The sequence below is a fragment of the Equus asinus genome, chromosome 4 (assembly GCF_041296235.1).
Source record: "Equus asinus isolate D_3611 breed Donkey chromosome 4, EquAss-T2T_v2, whole genome shotgun sequence".
NCBI lineage: Eukaryota > Metazoa > Chordata > Mammalia > Perissodactyla > Equidae > Equus > Equus asinus.
Genome location: NC_091793.1, coordinates 40,836,533 through 40,862,682, shown reverse-complemented (window position 1 = coordinate 40,862,682; position 26,150 = coordinate 40,836,533). Strand labels below are relative to the sequence as shown.

Below are 26,150 nucleotides of genomic sequence, written 5' to 3'. Positions count from 1 at the left end.
CAATGGTCAACTGAAATGCCACCCCTTCTGGGAAGATGTCCTAACCTCCCAGTAAGAAGACTCACTCCTTTGTCTCTATCGTGCCACTAAACTTATTTCACAATTGTAGTACAGCTTGTGCTAGAGTTGGCTGCATACATGTATGTCTTCTTCTCTGGACTGTCGTGGTTTTTTTTTTTTGGAATAGAGCAGGCATCATAGATATTTTTGTATCCTAGGACTTAGGATAGTCTTATGCAGTGTGGGAATCCAGTAAATATTGAATTCAACTGGAGGAAAACTAAAGTACCAGAGTTTCTATCTAGGTCTCGAGAAGGGACTAAGAATAAATCTATTGCCTGGATCCCACAGGGATTATAATCTTTCTGAGGACATGGCTTTCATTCTGTACTGGGGATCAGTATATTACAATACTGAAAACTTCGGCTTTGAGGTCAAATTGTAGCTCTTCTGCTTTCTAGCCATGTAATCTTGGCAAATTATGTAACTTCTTTAAGCAACAAAAGTGCCCACCATCATGGGGATTAAACAAAATGATATATAGTGCTTAGCCTATAGCAAGATCTTCATAAATATGAGTGGCTGTTATGAATTCACTTTATTTATTTTGTACCAAGCAGGAGGTCAGTAAATAATTATTGACTGAATGAATAAATCATGGTCTTCAAACTCTCTTCATTAACACATCTGGTGTGATTATCTCAAGTTGCTGAATACCAAAGCAAAATGAGATGACATGAACATAGTTCTGAGAGCCCACAGGTTCTGTGTGTTTTCTCACTCAAGACAAATCACTGGTTTCACCATGGCCTTAAAAAAAATGAACCAAGCAGAAGGACCCATTTGTCAAATCACTCATGGGTGAAACAAATTGTCAGTGGATGTATAACATGCCTTATGCCAACTGGCAGCAGGCCTCTCCTTGAGAAACGTCTCCCCTTGAGAGGGTAATTTGAAATGATGTCTCCCCATCTATGAACTGCCTAGAACATGACATGAAAACAATTAGCATTTTGATGATTATTAGCTGTCACAGACAGGGAGCTAGTTTTGTGAAATACAGACTTCCAGGAGCTGAGCTGTGGGAAAAGAAAGGTGCTCTGGAAACTGGCAGAAAACAGGCCCAGCACTGAAATGGAATATTCATGACCCCTCCTACACTCTTCTCTCACAAAGTAACCCTGAGCTTTATTGAGATTAAAGCTGCTGTCTAATGGCTGCTCTGTTCAAAAACTCAATTGAGAATCTAAATTTGAATGAAATACCTGTCTCATGGACTGAACACTCCACCCTCAAAAGAAGGAGGCTACATCTTTGAACTATTTATTAAGCATATTCATGTAAGGTCAGTCATAAATCCAAGCTGAAAATGTGCCTTTAATAGATGGGTACACATTTCTAGGTACAAAGCATTACACATGGACCTACTACATATATACATAGTTATCAGCTGTGTTAGTTTTCTTTCCATATTATTTCCGTAATCAGGGAAGAAGGACTGCTAATACTGAACTATTTAGGCATTTCTCCAATTCTTTTCACTATGGTAGAATAGATGTTGGTTTGCCAACATCAAATAGATGAGATGGTCATCAACTCAGGAAATGAGATTTCCCATGTTTCGCTATATTAAGTTCAACCAATGGCATCCACGTGTCAACTCAATGACCTACTGTTACAGCAGGCAGCCACAGGCAACAGCAGATCCCATGTTTATCACTCAGTTTGCTGGCGGGAGCGCTATATACCCTAACTGTGACACACCACCAGCTCCAAGTGAGCAAGAGGAAAGATGAGGCTACACTGATGATCAGGGAGAAGTGACAGGTATGGAGAAAAAGTATCAGACACAGAAAGAGTTTCCTGTGATGAAGTCTATTTTTGTAAGGGGCTAGTAGATGGCCTCTGAAGGCATTTCCAAGGAAGGAGATTCAGAAAATGTCTTATGGAAGGGTAGCATTGTTTGAATTAGGATGCATACCTCTTCCAAGTAACTTATGAGAAGAGCACATTCATTTAAATGTGAGAATCCTGGTTTTAAAACTATTTGTTACTTATTGTTTTCAACCCTTTACTACAGGGAAAAAGATGAACTAGTGATCACTATAATCGGTTACAAGAGAAAGAATAGAATCAGAAGTTGCCTTTTGAGTTTGTAGATTCCAAATCAAAATGACTGCAGAGTGTTTTGGAATTTTGCTACTAAATTTGCTTTTGAGGTTTTAGACATTGTGATGCAAATAGCATGGGGATAGGACTCAAAGAGTGAAAAATCTAGGGGAAATTAGATCAGGTTTATGCATTTAAAGTCAAACAAGCTTTATAGATAATAAATGACATTTATTTATGGATAATAAATTAGGCTGATGAGATAAGGATATAAGAAAGTAGACTTCTGACATTTTGCAATAAAAATTTCAGACATTATGAAAAAGGAAGATTAGACCTCGGTACAGTAAGCTTTATCTTTTTAAATACAACTTTGCAATTGGTTATGGTGTTGATCTATTTAATTGATTTACAGTTTGTATAAAGTTTATTTATAGTTAATTAAGTAAGATATATGTGGTTCATTCTGTGAAAATTTGAGCATTCTGTCCTTGACCAAGTCTCTAACTCCTTATGAATCACTATTTCTCCAGAAAAATCAGCTTTGATTTATATCACTAAATCAGGTATACACCTCACAATAATTCTAAGGCCTGCATATATCCTTAGAGAATATTCCAAAACTCTAGCCCATGTTTGCCTGATAACAAAGTAATTAGTTTATTGTATTCAGTGGAGGAGGAAGTCAAACTGGCTATTTGTGCTGCCTGGAAAAAATTTTAGTTTGTTGATTGAAATTTTAACTCTGATTTACAGAACAAATTTATAGTATACATCTTCGATTTTACTTCATAATTTCTGTCTCCTGATGTCTGCCCAGAGGTGATTTTAGTTCTCTAAGCTCTTTGCTAAAGGGCTGTTAGAAAGATACCCTGAAAGAGGAATTGACTTCCTTTTGCAAACAGTGAGCAATCTGATCATGAGCGTTGGTCCTGGAATCAGCCCATGTAGGCTGAAGCTGAAAAGAAAGAATGTCTTATGAGGACAAGTGAAAACTTTTGAAAAATTCTCATGCACTCATTGCATGGAAAACATTACCCCAAAGCACAGTGTTCCTTTGATGTACAGATGTGGCTGAAAAATGAGAAAGCCTTTCCCACTATGCCACTGAAGACTTGTTTGCTGAGCATCCATGAGAGCAGAGAGACTGTGGTTGAAATGCACAGCCAGGAATAACTAAAACTTTCTGTCACAGGGACAAGGGGCATGTAAACTGAATGACATTGGGCATATGAGTGAAATTTTCCTCCATGGAGAAGCCAGGGAAAGTTGAAAGAATGGTAAGAACAAGGTATGGAGTTTTGGAGAAAGGTGACTGGTTTGGTTGGAGTACTTTTGATTTAAAGTCAATTTAAATGGAAATATGGTGTTTCTACAGCTGAATTAAATCATAATGTGGAATTTGACTATGACTGCACATGCTACTCCAAAAGCCTATGACGTTCTAAAATTTGACAATGATGCTCCTCTATGAGGTCAGTCATTTCTAAACTGGAAAAAGAAACAAACCTGAAAAGGATAATAGAGTAGCTGGTGGGGCAGAAAATAAGATTCATGAAGAAACATATTCAAATATAACTATTTGAAAACAAGAAAATGACCAATGGATTAGAAAATAAAAAGTAGATCTATAAATACTGGAAGTGGCAGAAGGCTCTTAAATCAAAGAGAAAGGTTATATATATATATATATATATATATATATATATATATATATATATATATATATAAAAGCCCTGGAGAGCCCAATAAAACTGAATTAAGGAGGCTATTAGATAAATTTTAATCACCACAAACATTGTTGTAAATCTAATAGATTGTCAAAATTCTAAAGCTTTTATTCACTATCAACTGTGCATAAATTTTTCCACTTTATTTTTGGTTCCCCCCAAACCAACACAGGTTTCACCATATTTGGAGTTGGGAAAGACTTGAAATAACCATTGGGATTTAAACCCCAGGGAGTTTCACTGTTAGATGAGCTAGATAGCCACTTCTTGGCCTTGGCCCTGAGGGCTGTGAGGTTCCGGATGGAGAACACCGTCTAAGTCTAGGCTTTACCTTCGTGTAGGCTCCAACAGTTACTCTGCCTTGTGATTCTGGATTTAACCTCTCTTAATCTCTTCCTGCTTTTCAAAGTGAGGGTAATAATGCATATCCCACTGCCAGGGATGTTTTGAGAATCATATGAAAACATATGTGAAAGTGGTTTGAACAAAGATAAGCTTTTTTAGATTAAGTCAGCAGAGAATGTTGACAACAGTTACAATTACAAAGAAACGCATGGGTAGTACAACACAGCTCTTTAAATCTCTCTTAAAAGGGGATGGAATGATCACTTAAAGTTGCTAGATAATTAGTGTTTAATGGCCCCATGCTTATTGTAGTAAAGAACTTTATAGAAGTTTCTTCAAATAGCTGGACTGTGAGCTTTAGCGCATTTGGTCATCCATGCCTTACAGCATTTATGTAGGATTAATAATGAAACTGGACCTAGGTCATGTGCGCATGAATTTAGCCAACCTGATTTGGTGGCACTTTATTCCTTGGGGTTAACTGAACTATAATGGCTATCAAGGATGAATTATTTTGGCTCAGACTAATAAACCAGGAGGCAGGGCAGCTTGTGTGAGTCGTCAGCAGCCCATGTGGGATGATTTCTGGGGCATTGAAAAGATCCTATGATCTCAAATTACATCCCACTCTGACCTACAGATGTCTAAATCCCACAATCAGAATTTGATTGTTTTGACTTTAGCCAAAACAGGGATTTTTCTCCCATTAAAGTATGTTGAGACTTCTTGTTTCTTCTCCAAGGGTGTAGAAATGAAAGCTAGGGTACATGTTATAATTTTGCCTAGGCTTTATCTGATCAGAAATACCCAGAAAGCCCTGGCTTTAGGAACCATTGAGGTGATGCCATACAATTCAGCTCCCAGGTTCACCCAATTTGCCTGGGGTAATATAGACTCTGGTCAGGTCAATAGCCAGGGAAGAAATCATTCAGTTACTTATTCCACAAACGTTTATTGAGTACCTACTGGGTACTCATCATATGGTTGCATATTTCCCTTATAGATTTTGCAGAGTCTACATATAATGACACATGGGAATCAGATTCTAATTGTCCTTTTACAAACTCATAAAAATGGCATAACAATATACTACATCATGTACCACTTTTTTGTCTATACACGTTAGCATACCACACATTTCTGAATTCATAGTGGGCAGGGGCCAGTGGTGGGGAAAATGATTAATTGCTGCTCTTACATTGGATTCCACCTAAAACTTGTCTGACCTGTATGACCCCCATTCCTTTAATAGATCAGGATGTGTTTTCTTTGGCTGAAAGTGTTATTATACTGTAATTCTACCTCCCCCACTACAGGCCTTCTCGTCTTGGGTTACTCCAATGTGGAGACTTCTGTCTGAGTGTCCAACATCACACTATGGAGAGGAAATGGACATTTCATGACAGTTTTATGGCAAACTTACTTTTGCCCAGCCTCTCCTTGGCCTGCACAAGGTCCATACTTATAAGCGTACACCAAGCGAGGGATAAAGTCGGATGTTATCGCTATGACAAATGCATTTGTAATAACAGAGAGAATTCCAATGCCTTCAAGAATTCCGTACCAAATTCCTATTCAAAGAGAAGTGCTATATTAGTTCTAGACATAACAGCAGAGATAATAAGTATGCAAACAACTGGGGGAACAATTTTCAATAATCCTTTCCACAGGTCCTTTCATCTTCCCAAATACTGACACATGTAACCAGGAGTAAGAATCTGTATTCGCAAACATCTTGGCATTGAAGGGGTTTCTGTGGAAGTGCCAATGCCCATGACTTAATGATTCAGTTAGGATCAGACAGACATAAGTCAGAGAGTTCTGGTCAATGATAAGGCACCAAAACACCATCCAATAAGATCAGCACTCACAATGTCAAGCTGCAACCAGACTGGGAGTTCCTGAGGGGTACTGACATCTTTGTGGGTCCAGTCCCTGACACCCTGACCCAGGGTAGGTGCTCACTGAATGTGTGTTTGTTTCATATGGAGGTTCAAAGACCATGGTGAGCCAAGTACATGCACACTTAATTCTCTTCCACATACACTGGCTGAGAGCCTGCCTGCTCTTTACTAAGCACTGAATGCAGAAAGGAATAAAAGACAGTCTCTGATCTCAGGCAGCTCTCAAAAGGCTACACCTTATTCAACTCAGCATCTCTAGTCAACAGCCAAAGGCCATCTCTACCTTTAGAAAAACTGGATCATGCTTCACGTGACTCAGGTAAACATTTAGAAAAAGGCAAAACAAAGTTAAGCAAATGGAAGTTCTACTTTAAAAAGGAAGTGCTAACAAATAAAATTTTTAGATTCTGAAGTCTTAAGATGGAAATAACCAAATTGAGAATCTACTTAAGTACAAATTCTCTAGCACTGGAAATTATAAATTTCCAAATAGGCAGCTTTGCTTTTTGTCTAATATTGACGGCTAACATAATTATTCTTTTCCAAGAATTCATTGAGCCATCTTACATGGAAACTATAAGTAAAAATCTAAAGTTGGTGGCTATTTTTATCTACCAGATGGTTAATATCTTTTAAAAAACCTACCCAAATATGACTTACCTATGTCTTTGGCCCTTGAAGCTAACGGTCGCCTCCACTGTGTGACAAATTTGTAAGCGTCAAGTCGAATTTCAATTATGTTATTCAGTAAGGCCAGAAGTGGTGCTAGAGGAAAAGCTGCCACAAAGATAGTTGTAAATCCAAACTGAAGAACTAGAGAAGAAAAAAAGGAAAAAGAACAAAGAGTACTGGTTTTCCATGACTATTTTCAAAAGGATAATAATCTGAATGTATCATTGTCTTAACCTATATTTTTCTCAATACGGAAGCACAGGGAACATCTATTCCAGAAAAATGGCCAGGACACTGGAAAGAAAGCCACTCCCTGGGCCTGGAAGCAATGGTATCCCAGGAGCAATGATCATACCTAGGGTCCTGACCTTGTTTTCCAAATTCTATTCTCTAATAAAAAGAACCAGTGCTCCTTGGAGAAATGCTTAATTACAGATATTGTAGGGAGAATACAAGATAAGCCTGGAATATCTTGTGATGGCAGAAAGTTAGGAGGTGTTTGAAAAATGATAGGGATACATCAATAGGACACAGGACAAACTTGAAGGAGCTCCCAGTGGCCAAAACTGGAACAATTTGTACAGCAAAATAATGATAATAATGGATTACAACCCAAAGACTATGTATCTAAGTCCATACTGACATAAATATATACTGATATAAATAAATAATTGAATAAATAAATGGGGAGAAAGGACAGCTCTTCATTATGGTAGAATTCTAATTAATGAATGTAGAAAGAATGATGAAAATAGAAAATCACCATTAGTCAAACATCATAGTATTAACTGTTGCAGGTGAGAACCATCAAAGAATGCTAAAACTAGTAGGGGGAATTATATTTAAAAAATAAGACATTTGTATTTTCTCCGAGTGTCTCCCTATATGATAATAATTACAAAGGGGAAAAAGTATCTTTACAGTTGAGAAACCTAATAGACATCTCCTTAACCAAGTGATCAAAATTAATGTCACCAGCAATAAGACATACTGACATCACATACCCCTAATACGGTGCACTGAGGAGGGTACATCATCATTTCTGTGGTATTCTTGCCAAAAATACAGAACCTCAACCTAATCACGAGAAAACATTAGATAAATCCAAATTGAAGGACCTTCTACAAAACTATAGACTGTTACTCTCCAAATGTGTCAAAATCATAAAAAATAAAGACAGCACCGCCACAAATTGGAAACTAAGGAGATACAAAATCTAAACGTAACGTTGGATCCTGGATGGAACACAACAAGAAAAAAATGGAAAAACGGGCAATATTCAAATAAAGTCTATGATTAGTTAATAGTATTGTATTAGTGTTAATTTTCTGGTTTCAGTAAATATTTAAGATGTTAACATTAGGGGAAACAGGGTGAAGAGTATATGGGAACTCTGTACTATTTTTGCAACTTTGCAAAAATAAAAAGTTAAAAAAACAAGGCAGTCCCTGATGCAAAACAACCAGATGCCATAATTAAAAATAAAAAAATACAATTTATTGGGCATCACGGACTCCAAAAAAGTCATTGGCTGAATGAATGACTGAAAATTTCCTTCTGTTTTTACTTTTTAAACTTCATTTTAGAAAGTACCAACAACAAAACAATGATAACAGTTAGACACAATTTTCTATGTAACAGGCACTGTTCTAATTACTTCACATATATTAACTCATGTAATTTTCACAACAACCCTATTACGTGGGTACTATTATTATCCTTATTTTACAGGTGAGGAAACTGAAGCACAAAGATGTCAAGCAACTCGACAAAGACATATAACTAAGAAGCAATTCTAACAAGGGTGATGTGGTTTCAGGGTCCTAAAGAGTCCATTTACCTCATCTATGTGACACTGCCACCTCCAGGGTATCCCCTATCTTTGGTTACATTCATACTCAGTGCCTATGCTGGGTGGCTCTTCACTCATCAATAGATGTAGGCATTCCCCTTGGTTTTTTCTCCTGACATCTCTCTTACCTTAAGTGAGTCCATCTATACTCATGACTTCATTATTATCTCTCTGATGAGGATTCTCAATTCTCTATCTCTAACCCTGACTCTTATCAAGGAATTTCCAGTTATCTGTTGTTATGCCACAGAAGCAGCACTCTCCAAACCATCTCTCAATTTGATCCTTAAAGCTGTTCCTCCTTTCATATCCTTCCTCCGCTCAGAGTTGTCTGGCATAAAAATCAGGTCTCAGCTAGCTCAGCATTCAGAATCATTAGCCTCCAAGTCCAACAATTAATTACCCTTCAAAAATGTCTCTCAGCTCTCCCTCCTCTCCATTGCCCCTAACGGAGTTCAGACTGATTTTCTAACTAGCTTCTCTGCCTCAGACTTTTGCCTCCCTTCCCCATGGCACTGCTCTCAATATTGTTAAAGCTCATCACTCATCATCTCCCTACTCAAAATGTTTCAGTAGGTTCACGTTACCTATAGACTAAATCCCAAACTTTTCACCATGCCATTCAAAGATCTTCCAAGTCTCACGTCCAAACAAACCCCATGCCCCAGACAGGTTTCCCAAACAGTCCTCTACTCTGGCCACACTAGACCTCTGGTTTTATTGGATCATGTCATGTACTTAGTGTTTCTGCTCATACTCTGGTGAAATTCTATTCTTCCTTCAAGGGTAAGCTCAAATGTGCCCTCTTCTGGAGCCTTCCATAATTGTAACAAACTACTGCTTCCTTTGTAGCTCCCACAACTCTGCTTACTATCATAGAACTTATTTTGTCTTGATTTTATGGCCCTTTGCCTGTTTGGTATCAGGTCTTATATTTAAGTCTTTGATCCATTTTTAGTTAATTTGAGTGAGTGGTATAAGACAGGGATCAAATTTCATTGCTCTTTATGTGTTTATCCAGTTTTCCAATACCATTTGTTGAAGAAAAAGCATTTGGGGGTTCTTGGCTCCCTTGTTGAATATTAGTTGACCGTATATGCAGGGGTTTAATTCTGGGCTCTCTATTCTGTTCTGTTGATCTATGTGTCTTATTGTATGCCAGTACTTTTATGTTTTTGTTATTATAGCTTTGTAATGTAGTTTTAAATCAGGAAGTGTGATATCTCCAGCTTTATTCTTTTTCCTCAGGATTGCTTTCACTATTCACGGTCTTTCGCGGTTCTATAAAAATTTTAGGATTGTTATTTCTCTTTCTGTCAAAAATGCCATTGGTATTTTGATGGGGATTGCATTAAATATATAAATGGCTTTGGATAGTAGGGCCATTTTAACAATATTAATTCTTCCATTCCATGAACACAGGATGTCTTTCCGTTTGTTTTTGGTTTTGATTTTATTCAGCAAAGTCTTGTAGTTTGTGTTGTGCAGATCTTTCACTTCCTTGCTTAAATTTATTCCTAGTATTTTATTGCTTTTGATGCTATTGTGAATGGGACTTCTTTATTTCTTTTTCAGATGTTTCATTATTAGGGTATAGAAAGGCAACAGATTTTCGTATGTTGATTTTATATCCTGCAACTTTACTGAAATCATTGATTAGTTCCAACAGTTTTTTGGTTGAATCTTTGAGATTTTCTAAATACAAAATTATGTCATCCTCAAACAGTGACAATTTTACTTCTTTTCCAATTTGGACGCTTTTTATTTCTTTGTCTTGCTTAATTGCTCTAGCTAGGACTTCAGTACTATATTGAATAAGAGCAGTGAGAGTGGGCATTCTTGTCTTGTTCCCAGTCTTAGAGGAAAAGCGTTCAATTTTTCTCCATTGAGTATAAAGTTAGCTGTGACGTTGTTGTGCATGGCCTTTATTATGTTGAGGTATGTTCCTTCTATAGCTAATCTGTCAAGAGTTTTTATCATGAAAGGATGTCGTATTTTATCAAATGCTTTTTCTACATCTATTGGGATAATCATATGATTTTTATCTTTAAGTCTATTAAATTACATTTATTGTTTTGTGTATGTTGAACCAGCCTTCCATCTCAGGGAAAAATTCTACTTGGTCATGGTGTACGATCATTTTAATGTGTTCTTGAATTTGATTTGCTAATATTCTGTTGAAATTTTTGCATCTATATTCATCAGGGATATTGGTCTATAGTTTTCTTTTCTTGTAGTGTCCCTATCTGGCCTTGGTATCAGGGTAATGCTGGCCTCATAGAATGAGTTTGAAAGTGTTCCCTCCTTTTCAGTTTTCTGGAAGAGTTTGAGAAGGATTGGTATTAATTCTTCTTTAAATGTTTGGTAGAATTCACCAGTGAAGCTATATGGTCCTGGGGTTTTATTGTTGGGAATTTTTTGATTACTGATGCAATCTCTTTACTTGTTATTGGTCTGTTCAGATTTTCTATTTCTTCCTGATTCAGACTTGGTAGGTTGTGGTTTCTAGAAATTTACCCATTTCTTCTAGGTTATTTAATTTGTTGCCGTGTAATTGTTCACAGCAATCTCTTATGATCCTATGTATTTCTGTAGTATTAGTAGTAATGTCTCCTCCTTCATTTCTAATTTTATTTGAGTCTTTCCTTTTTTCTTAATCTAGCTTAGTTAGTAAAGCTAAAAGTTTGTCAATTTTGTTTTTCTTTTCAAAAAGCCAGCCCTTAGTTTCATTGATCCTGTCCATTGGTTTTTTGTTCTCTACTCCATTTATTTCTGCTCTCATCTTTATTATTTCCTTCCTTCTGGTAACTTTGGGTTTAATTTGCTCTTTTTTTCTAGTTCCTTGATGTGCAAAGTTTGGTTGTTTACTTTAGATCTTTCCAATTTCTTAATGTCTGCATTTATTGCTATAAACTTTCTTCTCAGAACTGTCTTTGCTGCATCCCATAAATTTCAGTATGATGTATTTCCATTTTAATTTGTTTTGAGATAATTATTTCCTTTTTGATTTCCTCTTTGACATACTGGTTGTCCAGAAGTGCGTTATTTAGTTTCTACATATTTGTAGATTTTACAGCTTTCCTTTTGTTACAGATTTCTAGTTTCATACCACTGTGGTCAGAATACCTAGTTGGTATGATTTCAATCTTCTTAAACTTGCTAAGATTTATTTTGTATCCTATCATATGATCTCTATCCCGGATAATGTTCTGTGTGCGCTTGAGAAGAATGTGTATTCTGCTGCTGTTAGACATAATGTTCTATATATGTCTGTTAAGTCCATTTGGTCTAAAGTATGGTTCAATTTCAACATTTTCTTGTTGATTTTCTGTCTGGATGATCTATCCATTGCTGACAGTGGGGTATTGAATTCTTCTACTATTATTGTATTGTCTATTTCTCCCTTCAGATCTGTTAGTATTTGCTTAATATATTTAGGTGCTCTGATGTTGAGTGCATATATATCCATGATTGTTATGTCTTCTTGATGTATTGACCCCTTTATCATTACATAATGATCTCTTTGTCTCTTGTTACCACTTTTGCCTTAAGTCTATTTTGTCTGATATAAATATGGCTACTCCCACGTTGTTTTGATTTCCACTTGCAGGGCATATCTTCTTCCATCCCTTCACTTTGAGCCCACTTATGTCTTTAGATCTGAAATGAGTCTCCTGTAGGCAGTATAGTTGGGTCTTGTTTTTTTTATCCATCTAGCCACTCTGTGCCTTTGATTGGTGAATTCAGTCCATTTACATTTAGAGTGATTATTGATATGTAAGGACTTACTACTGGTCTTATCGTTTACATTCTGGTTGTTTTGCATCTATACTGTTTCTTTTCCCTCTATTTCTGCCTACCTCTGTAAGTTGGTAGTCTCCTTCTTTTACTGTTTAATGAGTCTACTCTAGATTTTTGCTTTGTGGTTACCATGAGGCTTACATAAAACCTCCCATAGAAAAAATAGTCCGTTTTATACTGACAGCAACTTACCTCCAAATTTGCCTATAAAGTCCCCACTCTTTTACTCCTTCCCTTTTACATTTTTGATGTCACAATTTACCTCTTTTTAAGCTTTGAATTTGTTAACAAATTCTAGCAGCTGTAGTTGCTTCGAATGCTCTTTTCCTTTAAACTTTGTGCTATAGTTAAGTGGTTAACACACCATTCTAATATGGGTTTACAGTTTTCTAACTCTATCCCCTTTATCGGAGTTTTGTGTACTTTTATGTTTTTGTGTTACTGACTAGCATCTGTTCATTCAGCTTGAAGAACTCCTATAGGTATTTCTTGCAAGGCAGATCTAGCAGCAATGAGCTCCCTCAGCTCTTGTTTGTCCGGGAAAGCCTTTATGTTTCCTTCATATCTGAAGGACAACTGCTGGATAAAGTATTCTTGGTTGGAAATTTTTATCTTTCAGCACTTTGCATATGTTATTCCACTCTTTCCTGGCCCGTAGAGTTTCTGTTGAGAAATCCATTGATAGCCTAACGGGGGTTCCTTTGTAGGTTACTTTCATTTTCTCCCTGGCTGTCTTTAAGATTCTTTCTTTATAATTGATTTTTGTCAGTTTCATTATAATCACGTGTCTTGGAGAAGGTCTTTTTGCATTGAGATGATAGGGTGTTCGATTAGCCGTGTGAACTTTTATGTCTAATTCCTTTCCTAGATTTGGGAAGTTCTCAGCATTATTTCCTTAAATAAATTGTCTGCCACATTTCTCTTCACCTTCTAGTATACCAGTTATTCTTATATTTGCCTTTCTGATAGAATCTCATAGCTCTCATAAGGTTTCTTCACTTTTTAAAAATCTAACTTCCCTATCCTCTTCTAACAGAATTATTTCTATATTCTTACCTTCCAAGTAATTTATTCTTTCTTCCATCTGGTTTGCCCTGTTACCTATGCTCTCTATTGCATTCTTCATCTCATTTATTGAATTCTTCAGCTCCAGAATTTCTGTTTGGTTGTTTTTTATAATTTCTATCTCTTTGGTAAAGAACTCCTTCTGTTCATTAATTTTATTCATGATTTTATTGAATTGCTTTTTTGAGTTTTCTTGTAGCTCATTGAATTTCTTCATAATGGCTATTTTGAATTCTTTGTCAGTTAGAAACAATATCCATTCCTTTGAGTTTGGTTGCTGAATTATGACTTTTTTTTGTGATACCGTATTTCTTTGATTTTTGTAGTGTAAATGATACCTCTGCTTTTGCATTTGAAGTAGAAGACACCTTCCTTAGTTAAGAATTTATGTTTACTTTGTTTCTTACAATTCAAGAGGCTACATTTATGCCAGACATACAGAGGCTCTACATCAAGGCTCAGCAAGCTACAGCCTGCAAGCCACATCTGGCCAGATACCTATTTTCTTTTTTTAAACTACCTGTGAGCTAAGAATGAGTTTTACTTTTTAAATGGTTATATTTTAAGTTGGCATGCTCTGCTTCAGCAGCCTGGGGTTCACTGGTTCAGATTCTGGGCACGGGCGTACACACCACTCATCAAGCCATGCTATGGTGGCATCCTACATAGAAGAACTAGAAGGACTTACAACTAGGATATACAACTATGCACTGGGGCTTTGGGGACTAAAGAAAAGAGGAAGATTGGCAACAGATGTTAGCTCAGGGCCAATCTTCCTAAGGAAAAAAAAAAAGAAAGAAACTCCTTGAGTCTGCTGCTGCTGCAGCAAAAAAGGTTATATTTTACATAGTTAAATACGTATATAATAGGCTCACTCTTTCCTCTTAGTCCCCTAAACCTAAATTATTTACTATCTAGCCCATAAAGAGCAAGTTTATTGATCTCTGCTTTCAGTGATGTTCTTTTCCACCAGAAAGAGTTCTTCATGCTGCTGTTAGACAGATAAGGAAGGGGATAGTCACTTCAATCTGGTCACAGATTAAGCTGGGCTGGAGTTTGGGTGTGGTTTTTGTAAAGCCTGATCCACTTCTGGTTTGTTCTTGTTCCTTGGCTGTGACTGAGAACCTGGTGGGTCTTTATTTCCTTAGCCCTAAAAGACTACAAGAGACTCAGTCCCTTTGGAAGGTTTTAAGGTTAGTTCCTTAGCTTCTTGCCCATCACATCTTCAAAATATTGCATTATTAGAGATAAAGAATGATTTTACATAAAGATGGAAAGGTCAATTCAACAGTAAGCTAGAATAATCTTCAATTGTTTGCACATAATAACACAGCTCCAAAATATGTAAAGGAAAAGTTAACAGAACTGAAAGGAGAATAAGATAAATCCACAATCATACTTGGGAATTTTAATACCCTTTTCTTAGTAACTAGTAGATAAAATAAACAAAGTTTAATAAAGACACAGAGGATTTGAACAACACAAATAACCTAGCCTAACTGACATCTGCAAAACATTAAACCAAACAAGTGCAGAACACACTTGAAACACTTGCCAAAATAGACAATACGCTGGAGTATGAGGCAAATCTCAACACACATCAAAGGACTGAAATAACATAGAGAATATCCTCTGACCACAGTGGAATTAAATTAGAAACCAATGATAGAGGGATAACTAGAAAATCCCCAGATGTTTTGATATTAAGCAACGCATTCCTAAAGAAACACACCAATCAAAAATAAATTACAATGGAAATTGAAATATGTCTTGATAAGGAAACTGTAACATGTTAAAACTTATGGGATGCAGCTAAAGCAGTGTTCATAGAGAAAATTATAGCTCTTAATTCCTATAACAGAAAAGAAGAAAAGCAGAAAATTAGTAATTTAAGCTTCCTTCTCAAGATGTTGGAAAAGAGGAAATTAAACCCAAAGAACATACCAGGCAGGAAATAAGAATAAGTAGAAATGAATGAAATAGAGGGAAAATGTATAAGAGAAAAAAATTAACAAAACCAAAAGTTGGTTTTTCTAAAAGATTAATACATCTCCAGCCAGATTGTTAAAAAAAAAAAAAGAGGATTTTTAGGGCAGAGAAAATACTCTATATATTACAATGATGAATATACATCATTATACATTTGTCCAAACCCATTGAATATACAGCACCAAGAGACAAATCTAAATTATAGACTTTGGGTGACTATGATGTGCTAATGTAGGTTCATCCTTGGTAAAAAAATATATCCTTCTGGTGAGTGATGTTGATAATGGGGAGGAAACGCATGTGTGGGAGAAAAAGGCATATGGGAAATCTCTGTACCTTCCTCTCAATTTTGTGGTAAACCTAAAATAATTCCAAAAGAAAAGGTCAAAAAAATTCCATGAGAAAAGAAAATCCCAATAGAAAAGTGAGCAAAGTGCGTTAACAAGCAATTCACGGAAGAGAAAACATAAATGGTCAATAAACATATGTACAGACAACAAAAATAAAACAATGAGAGATCACCAAAAAAAAATGGCACGTACAAAAAAATACGGCTGACATCACACTTAATAACAACATGTTGAATGCTTTTATCCTCAGGTCAGGAGCAGGGATGTCCAATATGATCAATTTTATTCAGCATTATATGGAAGATCTTAGTACAATTAGGTAAGAACAACAGAAAAGGTATAATGATTAGAAAGGAAAATGTAAAATTATCATTATTTGTAGGTGACATTATATGTATACAGAAAATCTCAAAGAATATAGAGACAATTAGAATTGATATTAGACTTTAGCAAGTCTGTGTGATAAAGGGTCGATATACAAAATCTATTATATTTCTCTACACTGGCAACAAAACATTAGAAAATACTATAAAACAACATGAATTGCAACTGAACAAAATTCATAAAGTGCATAGGAATAAATCTAATCAAAGTTGTACAAAACCTGTACACTAAAATCTATTAAAAAATTGCTGAGAAAAATGTAAAAAGAAATAAATGCAGGGACATATCATGTTCATAGATTAGAAAAAAACTCAATCTCCCCAAATTGATCTAGGGGTTCAATTCAATCCCAACAAATATCTCAAGAAGATTTTTGTAGAAATTAGAAATCTGATTCTAAAAGTTATGTGGAACCAATTTTGAAGAAGAATAAAGTTGAAACTTCTGTTCATTTAAATACATCATTAAGAAAGTGAGAAGTCAAGCCACCAACCAGGAAAGGATATTTGACTTGCAACATATATATCTGACAAGGGACTCATATCCAGAATATGTAAATAACTTCTATAAATCACTAAGAAAAAGAAACTACCCAAGTGACCATAAGCATATAAAAAGGTCCTCAGCATCATTGGTTGCCATGAAATTTCAAATTAAAACCATGATAAGATACTGCTACATACCAACCAGAATGGCTAAAATTTTAAAAAGACTGACACTAACAAGTTTTAGTGAGTATGTGGAATAAGTGAAGCACTTAGACCGCTAGTTGAAGTGTAAATTGGTACAACAAAGTTTTGAAAACTATTTGCAAGTGTCTGCTGAAGATCAACAAATGCATATCTTATGGCCCAGTAACTCCACTCCTAGATAAATTCCCTTCAGGGATATGTACATGTTAACCAAAACACATGTACAAAAATATTCATAGCTGTATTATTTGTCAGAGCCCAAACCCAGAAACAATCCACCTATCACTAGTAGAATGGATGGATAAATAACGGTGCATTCCTACTTTCAGGAGGCTAGAAAATCCACAAACTCACAACATAGTTCACCAATTGGCACATGATGCCTGCCTTTCCATAAGTAAATTTGCCTTTTTTTGACTCAAGCTTGACAGAGGCTTTGATTCCTATTAAAATGTACCTATTTAGCATTAATCCTTAGCAATGCTCAGAAGTACACTACATGATATAGGAGAGGGTTGAGGAATTGGCGGGTGTGGAGGCTTTTCTGTGTTATGAAGGGCAGGGGAGAAAGTTGGAGAGTATCTGGGAATGGACATGCAAAAAAAATGTGACTAAAGGAAACATTGGAGAGGGTATCAAAGACAAACTCTGCTTGTTTCATAATTTTGCTTAAGGTACACCTTCTAGGAATACTATACAGCAATGAAAATGAAGTTCTGCTACATGAAACAACATGGAAGCAGCTTATAAACATGATATTAAATGAAAAAAGTCATTTACAAAAGAATGTGTGTTGTACAATTCCATTTAGATGGAAACCATAAAAAGGCAAAATTAATTTGTGTTGTTAGAAGTTGGGGAAGTGGTTAGGGAAGGCATTATGATTCAGGGAGGAGACAAATGAGCTTTCTTTGATACTGCTAATATTAATTTCTTGATCTAGCTCACAGGATGGCAAATATTTTCTGAAAAGAGCCAGAAAGTAAATATTTCAGGCTTTTTGGGCCATACAGTCTTTGTCACAGGTACTCAAATCTGCTGTTATAGTGCAAAAGCAACTGTAGATAATAGGTAAACAAACAGGTGATGCTATGTGCCAATAAATCTTTCCTTACAAAAACAGGCAGTGGACTGCATTTGGCCATAGTTTGCCAACCCCACATCTATTTGAGTGTAAGTTTGTGAAAATTCAATGATCTGTACACTTATGATTTATATGCTTGTCTTACCATATACTATACTTCAATGAATAAATTTAAAAAAATATAACAAAGCAGGGAAGTCACCAAGAAAATAAAACAACGAGAACAGAAGTAAGCAGTTAGGATTCACTAGTCTGCCTGCAAGGCTTCTGAGATTTGTTTCTTGCTGCAAAGATAGTGCAGTGTTTGGAGCACTACCAATTCTCGCCACATAAAAGCTTCTTTTCGAGCACTCAATATACCCACATCATCGTTTATTTCCTTCTTTATGGGAGAAGAGTCCATTAAGAGACCTAAGTGGTTAGTTCTCTTAATGAATTCCCTTTATTAAGTTTTATTATTAACGCCCAACTTGATTTCTTCTCCAAGTTATATCATTCTGCCATTGTATAATTGAAACTCTAAAAACATCAGTAGATACTTAGGATGTAAGACGTCTAAGAAACATTAAGCATCAATTCTACTACTCCTTTAATTTTAAGATTTGCCCAGAAAGAATTGCTTCTCTCAGAAGTAATGCATCTTGCCCATCCCTACTCCTACTTCTACCCCAATGTTACAGAGCTTAAACATAATTTTTAGAAAAATAGAAAACCTATACATACTCAATATATCTAGGATTTTGTTAGCTTTTCTCCCCTGGGAGATAAGAATAGGAACATAATAATGATATAGATAATATGTACCAAGTGCATACTATGAGCCAGGCATTGTTCTAAGCCCTTTCCATGCATTAACTCATTTAATCCACATAAACACCCTATGAAGTGGTTACTCATTATTATTCCCACTAGATGAGGGAATTGACACAAAGAGAGATTAAGTAATTGCCCACGTTTTCACAGTTAGTAAGTGATAGGGCTGGGATTTGAACCCAGGTACTCGGTTGCCAAAGCGCATACTCTTAAGACACATGCAAAGATAAATAGTTGGGTTTGATTCTAGAGAAATCTGATTCCTTGAGTGTAGCATAGCTTAAGCATTCCTAGCTTCCTGCCATTCTCCCCCCCCCAGAGTAATGACTGTCCCCACTATACCCCCTGCTGATTCATATTGCAGCATTTATGACACTTTACTGCACTTACTCTATTTCTCTGACCTTCCCCCAGTAGCCTGTGAACTCTTTGAAAGCTGGGACTGTGCCTTATTTGTTCTTGCACCTCTAGTGCCAAGCATAGTGTCTGCCTGTACAGAACATGGCTTAACAGATATCTGCTGAATGAGTGAATCAATCACACCACGAGCAATAACTCCTTTTTCTTTGGTTCACCAAGTTTTCCAACATATTTTTGTTTTCTGGTGATTTATTACAAGAGACAGGACACAATGTCATGAAGAGTTTGATGTGTCTATAGGCTTTGGGCACCATCGCTATGGATTACACTTCTTAAAGCAAGACACTCCTTCCTCTGCATTTAGCTCAAGAATCCCCACACACTGAGGCCTGAAGATAATAGGTGTGTGTTTAGTTGAAAGTAGCTAGAGATCCAGAATTTGCATTTATAATTAATAGGATAAAAGATGAAAGGATAAAGAAGAATATTCTCATACTCATTTCTAAGTATTCATCAAAGAGTCCGTAGGCATTCATTGGCTGAAGGTTGTAGTCCTTTTCCCATTGTGGGAAACTGATTCTCCTTTCAGGCCCATGTTCTTGTCGTACTTTTCTTCTAGTCCACCAGTTCTGAATTAACCTGCACAACAAGATCAATTTCTTTAAAAATACATATAACTGTTCATAAGACTTAAGTAACAAGAAAGAGGAGAGTTTGAATATAGAACTATAGTTTTAAAAAAATTTAGGACAGACTGTGAAGGAAATAAAGCCTTGGATTAGGAAGAAAATACCAATGGAGGCCATACTTCAAACATTTGTACTTGCAACTGAGCAGAATGATTGGTGCTGATTTTAATAATTCATGAAACTGTCTCATGTTCAGTGTTGCCTCTGAGGGTCGGATGGAGAACTGAAATCTATAAACCGATCTCCCAATACAAAGGCAACACCCAGACCTCTGGGTAGAGGAAGATTTCGCCTAGCTGGCTTAATTTAGGACCCTTGAGCAGTCTTACCATGTGGGTGCTGACCTGCATATTCTGACTTGTGAAGCCTAGAATATCTGCAAACCCACAAAATGCTTCCTGTCTTGGCACACTGAAGCCTGCAGTTCCACAACCGGACTTGCCTGCTTTTGGCTTGAGCTCAACAGGGGCTCTGACTCCCAGTAAAATTCATCTCACACTGGTGAGGTTAGCACATTAATCCTTAGTAGTGTTCAGGAGAGCATCTTATGATATGGAACAGGGTTGGGGAAATGGGGGGCTCAGGTCTACCTGCTGTATGGGACGAGGAAAAAGTTGAGGGGTATCTGGGAGCAGAAATGTCAAAAAAAAAAGTGAAATAAAGGAAATAAGGGGATGGTATCGAAGACAAACCCTGCCTACTTCACAATTTTGCTCTATATCCACATTACTAGAAGATAAAATGCAGTTCCCTGGATGTCTATGACCTTTTGATAAATTGTGGTTTATACATTTAAGCAGAATATAATGCTTCTAATTTTTTATTTTTTTTAGTGAATGGAAGTGATACCCTTTCTGCAATTCACATAGTGAACTGTTTAATAAGACTAGTAATAAAGATATTTCTAACAAGCTACTTGCAAGCTGCATGCAGCACAGTGTTCTTTCAGTGTTTCTTAATTTTATGCATTTTTTTTTTAAAGTTTTATAGAAAACATCAAATACTTGGAATAAGGTTTATAAAAATAAATCTAAGAATAGAAAATTACTGGTATGGGTTCTGATAGCAAGCTAAGAGATGACTTTTTCAAAGTGAACCAAGTTCCAGCTAATTGTTCTGGCTGAGTGGTCCTCCCTGAAACCTGGAGTCCTCTGTGGAGACATAAGCTGACATGGAAACCAGTAGGTGTGGAATTAAAGCAGAAAGGGAAGAAGTATTGCTGATTTATGTCCCTTTAAAACTTAATTAACCAGAGCTGAGCAAACACAGCAGAATTCAAGGTTATCCTTACAAAGGTGATAGAAGATTTGTCCATTCTCATCAGCATGAGCTATTATCACCGGGTGATAATAGTTTTATTGGTTAAGATATGCTGACTTAGAAATACTCTGGTTTCTTTTCTGAATTCCTAAACTTTTCTCCTTTCCATAAGTTTCTCTTCTGTATAGTCTGAATTTAAGGTAGTTTAAAAAAATTACCATTCCTGATTTAGCACAGGAGGAGGGGAATAGAGATCTAGTTAATACGTTGTAAATAGCTAGAAACTTGCAATACTGGAGCGGAAAGGGCAGAGGCATCATTTAAAGCAGATTGCAAATAAGTATCCAATACTTAGGGGCTCCCCGAAACTTCTTAAAGAATATTCACTTTTGTTCATGCCACTTGTGCTAAATCTTCCCAAAGAGCCAATGTTTATTATTTTCATGATGGTCTTTGAATATCTAAGTGTGAAAACTGGCTTAATTGCTGAGTCTGCATTGCCTATCTTACTTGCCACACCTAGAAAAGCCAATAATGACAATGCTGCCTCTCAACTACAGATATCTAAGGTACTTACGGATAGCCAAGTTCCATGAAATTATTCCAGGTCTGCTTTAGCACCATTATAATACCCATTTGCATACAGAGATCAATAAGGCATCCACTAGGGTGGCACTGCGAGGTAAGCAAACACAGAAATTCAAGAATCAATGGAGAGGAAGAAAGCAGGTCTGGTTTCTAATCTGCACAAAGTTGCCCTAAGGCTGTTTAACGCAAGTCTGTAGGAAACAAGGAATGATGGGAGAATACAGACCTCTTCTAGTCTCCACCGGTTTATCAGCCTCAAGTAGGCACCTGGGTGTCCTGTAAATCTTCAACACACACAGAAAAACAAACCATTAGCATCCTGTAGCTTTCAATGAATATTATATTCAGATCAGTACCTCCTCCAATGAAAATTACTGGTAAAGTAAGTATCAGATCTGAGGGAATCAGGCAACTCTCCAGAGCTCTCATAACTACAACTTCTGGAATTCTCCGGGGGCTATTTCTCTTCTGGCCTTTCTGTCTGGCTGCTGACTACAGAGGCCAGTTCTTGTTGATTGATGTGACTTTTAACACTTTCTGCTGAATGTCAAGTGCCTGCTGTGTAAGCAGCAGGTTGGATGTAAACACATCTGATCTTTTTGAATAATGATAAAACTGTTTTTTTAAAAAATTGAACTATTTGAGTAGAATTCCATGCTGAAGAAGCTAGAAACTGAGGAGAGGCCGTTCATCCATCTCATCAAAATCCAGTCCTCAGGCCTTCACTGGTTCTCATCTCCTTGGAAACACTTCCTGGTGTAATGGAATTCATGGGACATGGCCACTAAACATGGTCCTTTCCAAATTCTGAAGTCAGCATCTAGGACAGGCTGCAGGCCACCTGCCCCCTCATGCCACCTGCTCATATAGGTGTGAGAGCCAAGGGTCTGATTCAGATGCAGATGGAGCCCCCAAGTTTTAAATCCATCTTTCACATGTACAAACAATTTTCTTCTACTTACCTCAGCAAGAAAAGGTGTGCAGGTACTTTTGAGTGGAAAAGACCATTCCCCAGCTCAAGAATGGGAAGGTAAAGGGCGAGACTGATCTCCCCTTTTTACACTTTGTATAAATCTCTCTAAAGAAGGGGCTTCCCTGTCACCCCTGGTCAGTGACCTCTGAGTACTCTGTCCCCAGCCCAGGGAGGTACGGAGATATCCAGTTCTTACCTTCCAAGGAAGAACGCGATGTAAAACGTGGAGCTGTTCAGATTGACAAACTGAAAAAGAAACATTTTCAGGGTGAAGCTGTTCTCCCACTCGGACTCTGTGCGAGGCTGTTCTGTGGACAAAAGGGGAGCAATTTGAGAGGCTGTGTGTGAGCCTCTCTCAATTCCCTCTCTCCTCCTCCCCATGCACACAGGGTGGGAGCATAGGTGTCCCAAGGAGGCCGCAGGAGGCCTCAGTTTGTCTATGGATGGGGTGTGATAGAATGGACCATCCATGGGATCCTCAAGCTGGCAGAGCAGCCCCAACAAAAATTTGGTGGAAAGTGGCTCTGACTATCTGAGGGGATAGAACATCCAGTTTGTTCTACTGTTATAGGATGCCTAGAGTAGAGACAATCAGGCTGATGGGGCCTCATTCCCAGTCCTGGCTCCCTGCAGTCGCCTTTCAGTTTCCTCTTAGTTTCTCCCTGTGGGGTAGGACCTGGTGAGGTCAGGTCTTCTCCTAGCTCCTAATAATTCCTTCGTCTTGACTTCTATTTCTGGTGTAATGCCAGGCACTACTCAGGGTGAGGGAGTCAGACTCCCATGTCAGAATGCTGAGAGTATTTGACTTTTTTGTCTGTTACCCTCAACTACCATTTTCATTCTCAAGGACAAATACCAAGGAGATGACCTCATCTTTAGAACTTTTACTGTATATCACCATCTGTGTCTTACAATTTCCTGACCTCACTCAGGAGCCAATTCTCATCTCCTCATGTTTTGATTTCCATAAAGCAAATACTCTACGAACACTGTGATATGAACCAAAATATGGATCACACCTCCACCTTGACATCTCATGTCAAATGCACTTATCCTTCCCTAGGAGCTGCATCCTCACCTCAAGCAAAGTCAAAGAAAATGTATCTAATGCAATAGCACTTTCTCTGTTTCCACATTCCCTGAGCTTCTAATTGCTCATTTACTATTTAAGCCCATCAATTTCTTTTCCACGAATTATAACTGAAAATGCTTCCTGGGAGCATATCTGAGAAGGGAGGGGAGAAAGAAAGAGAATCTGATTTAAAATGGTTTAAACGCCAGTTTCAGAACAAAGCTATACTGCTGTTGAGGGAAGAAAAGACAAACGATTCTAAAAGGGTTTTAGTTTTATTTCACTTCTGCTACCAAATGTTTGGTTCCATAGGAAGGTGTCATAGTTAGCCAGCTGGGTGGGTTCCCAGGTGTCCCAACCATGGATAGACTAGGCCTCTATCTTCACTGGCATCTTTGCCAGTCTGGATCAAGCTGCCCCTAACCATAGTCTACCAACCGGCAGCTACCTCTTCTATGTACACAGGCCTCTTCCTATCTTTTTGGGCAAGGGGTGGCAGTGATGGAAGATTTCAATGAGATTAAAGGGGATATGCCAAGTGCCTAGCTCTGTATCTGGCACATAGAAGGGCTCAATAAATGGCATCTTTTATTATAATAATTATTATAAATAAAAACACTGTGAGTTTTTTTTCCCCTTTGGACAAACTGCATATGGTAATGCGCTAAAACAGGTTTTGTGTGGGAGCATTTAATTTTCTCAAACTGAGTAAAGTGACTAACATCTCATTAATAAAATTGGACAATTTTGTATCTAGAAAATATAGTAAATCTACAACTTATAGCTGGAAACCAGAGTGTTCTGGTGCTTTAAGGAGTTGGAGAAATGTTCTTGGGGGTGACTTGTCCAGATGAAGGTTATTTCTACCAATGTCAGTGATGGTGAACCTGCTGACATTCCTAATAAAAGGCTCTCAGTCTTAAAAGCAACTAATTTTGCTGTAATTTTTATATGCCATGAAAAATTGGCATTTTTTTAATTAAATAAAAATCATAGGCAACAGCAAATAAAAGTTTTTCTAAATGATTTTGGGCTCCTTATACACATGTACTTTTGTGATGCTATATTTTTGTGCATTAAGAGAAACCTACTTTAAATTACATTAGCTCATGATGCATGTTGGTGACAGGTTTCAAAGCTTTAGGTAGGAAAGATCCACCACTTCCTAGACATTTTTAAAATGTCCTGTTGAAGGCAAAGAACAAACTGTGGCATGCAATTTGAAATAAAGGGAATATTTCTTTTCATCAGTGTTTTAGAAATGAATCTTTGAAAAGGTGTTTTCCAGACCACAACACTGTACGGTGAAATAAAAAGGGTCCCACTTACCTAAATTCGTCAGAAGCAGTGCAACTTTTTCATATAGCTGTAAAATAAATTTCATATATTTAAAAAATGAACTGTAGATGTTCTAAAATCTAGAATTATAAAGGAAATAGGTAATTAAGTCATGAGTGAACATAATTTCATTAACCATCCACTTAAACAATGAAAACATTGTGAACAATTGTGTCCTTTCGGGGCAAGAAAGAAATGTACAAGGTCCCATTTTCCTAATTTTAAAATCTCCTAATTTTAAAATTTCCTAATTTTAAATTCTTGCTTCGACGTGAATAATTCTGTGATAACAGGCTAGCTGCCACTAATTGCTAAGTGATGCTGGGCAAGTCACAACATTCCTGGGCCTCAGCATCCTCAATGTAGAATCTCTAAGACTGATTCTAATGGCAAGAGTCTACAGTCCTATTGTTTTTATGCACTGCTGTATTTTATAGATTATAGCACTCCTAAACTTATGGTATTCTGCTTTTCCATTAGTTAATTGGGTGCATCCTTAACTCACCCAGCCATCTGGTAAATAGAGGGTCCTACAATGGAATGGAAGGGGTGTGCATGAATGTGCCCGTGTTTATGTGTATATGCAAGTGCAAGGGGTACAGTTTATGGCAAACCCAGCTCTAGGAGATTCCTCGAGGAAGTGTATAAATTGAAAAAAAAAAGCAAGTGCTTTCTCTCAAATGAAAGATGATAAATGAAAAAGAAAAGAAAAACTAGTCAAATGGGCTCGAACAATATGAAAATTAAGATCACATTTAGACTAAAGTGGTGAAATCACACTGGTTAAAATTCCCCAGGCAGGAATTACAGCTTTACCAGCCTGCAAGCTGTGGGTCTTGGGCACGTTACCTCACCTCTTTTTTAGACCATCATTTTCCTTATACGTGGTTGAGAATGAGTATTGAATTCACTGATCTTAAGGTCCTTCCTAACTTTCGAATTCTTTTATCCCAGATCTCTGCTAACTACAGAACTAGGAAAAAAACCCTCAGATTGTATGACTCTAAACTTTCAGAAATTACTATGGTTTGTTATAAGAAATAATTAATATGGCCATAGTATCAAATTTTGTGTATAGAA

The 26,150-nt window shown here is 37.0% G+C and overlaps 1 protein-coding gene across 4 annotated transcripts in view; it reads right to left on the bottom strand.

The window, feature by feature from the left end:
• The window catches only part of ANO4 (anoctamin 4), a 380,754-nt gene that overhangs the window by 13,907 nt on the left and 340,697 nt on the right, over nucleotides 1–26,150 (bottom strand). For all 4 annotated transcript variants that reach the window (XM_070507139.1, XM_070507138.1, XM_070507140.1 and 1 more), the window contains 7 exons: nucleotides 25,062–25,098; nucleotides 22,857–22,968; nucleotides 21,914–21,971; nucleotides 21,677–21,774; nucleotides 19,647–19,789; nucleotides 6,749–6,901; nucleotides 5,608–5,755 (listed from right to left, as the gene is read on the bottom strand). In XM_070507139.1, coding sequence (XP_070363240.1) covers nucleotides 5,608–5,755; nucleotides 6,749–6,901; nucleotides 19,647–19,789; nucleotides 21,677–21,774; nucleotides 21,914–21,971; nucleotides 22,857–22,968; nucleotides 25,062–25,098 — 749 coding nt within the window. The remainder of the gene's footprint in view (nucleotides 1–5,607; nucleotides 5,756–6,748; nucleotides 6,902–19,646; nucleotides 19,790–21,676; nucleotides 21,775–21,913; nucleotides 21,972–22,856; nucleotides 22,969–25,061; nucleotides 25,099–26,150) is intronic.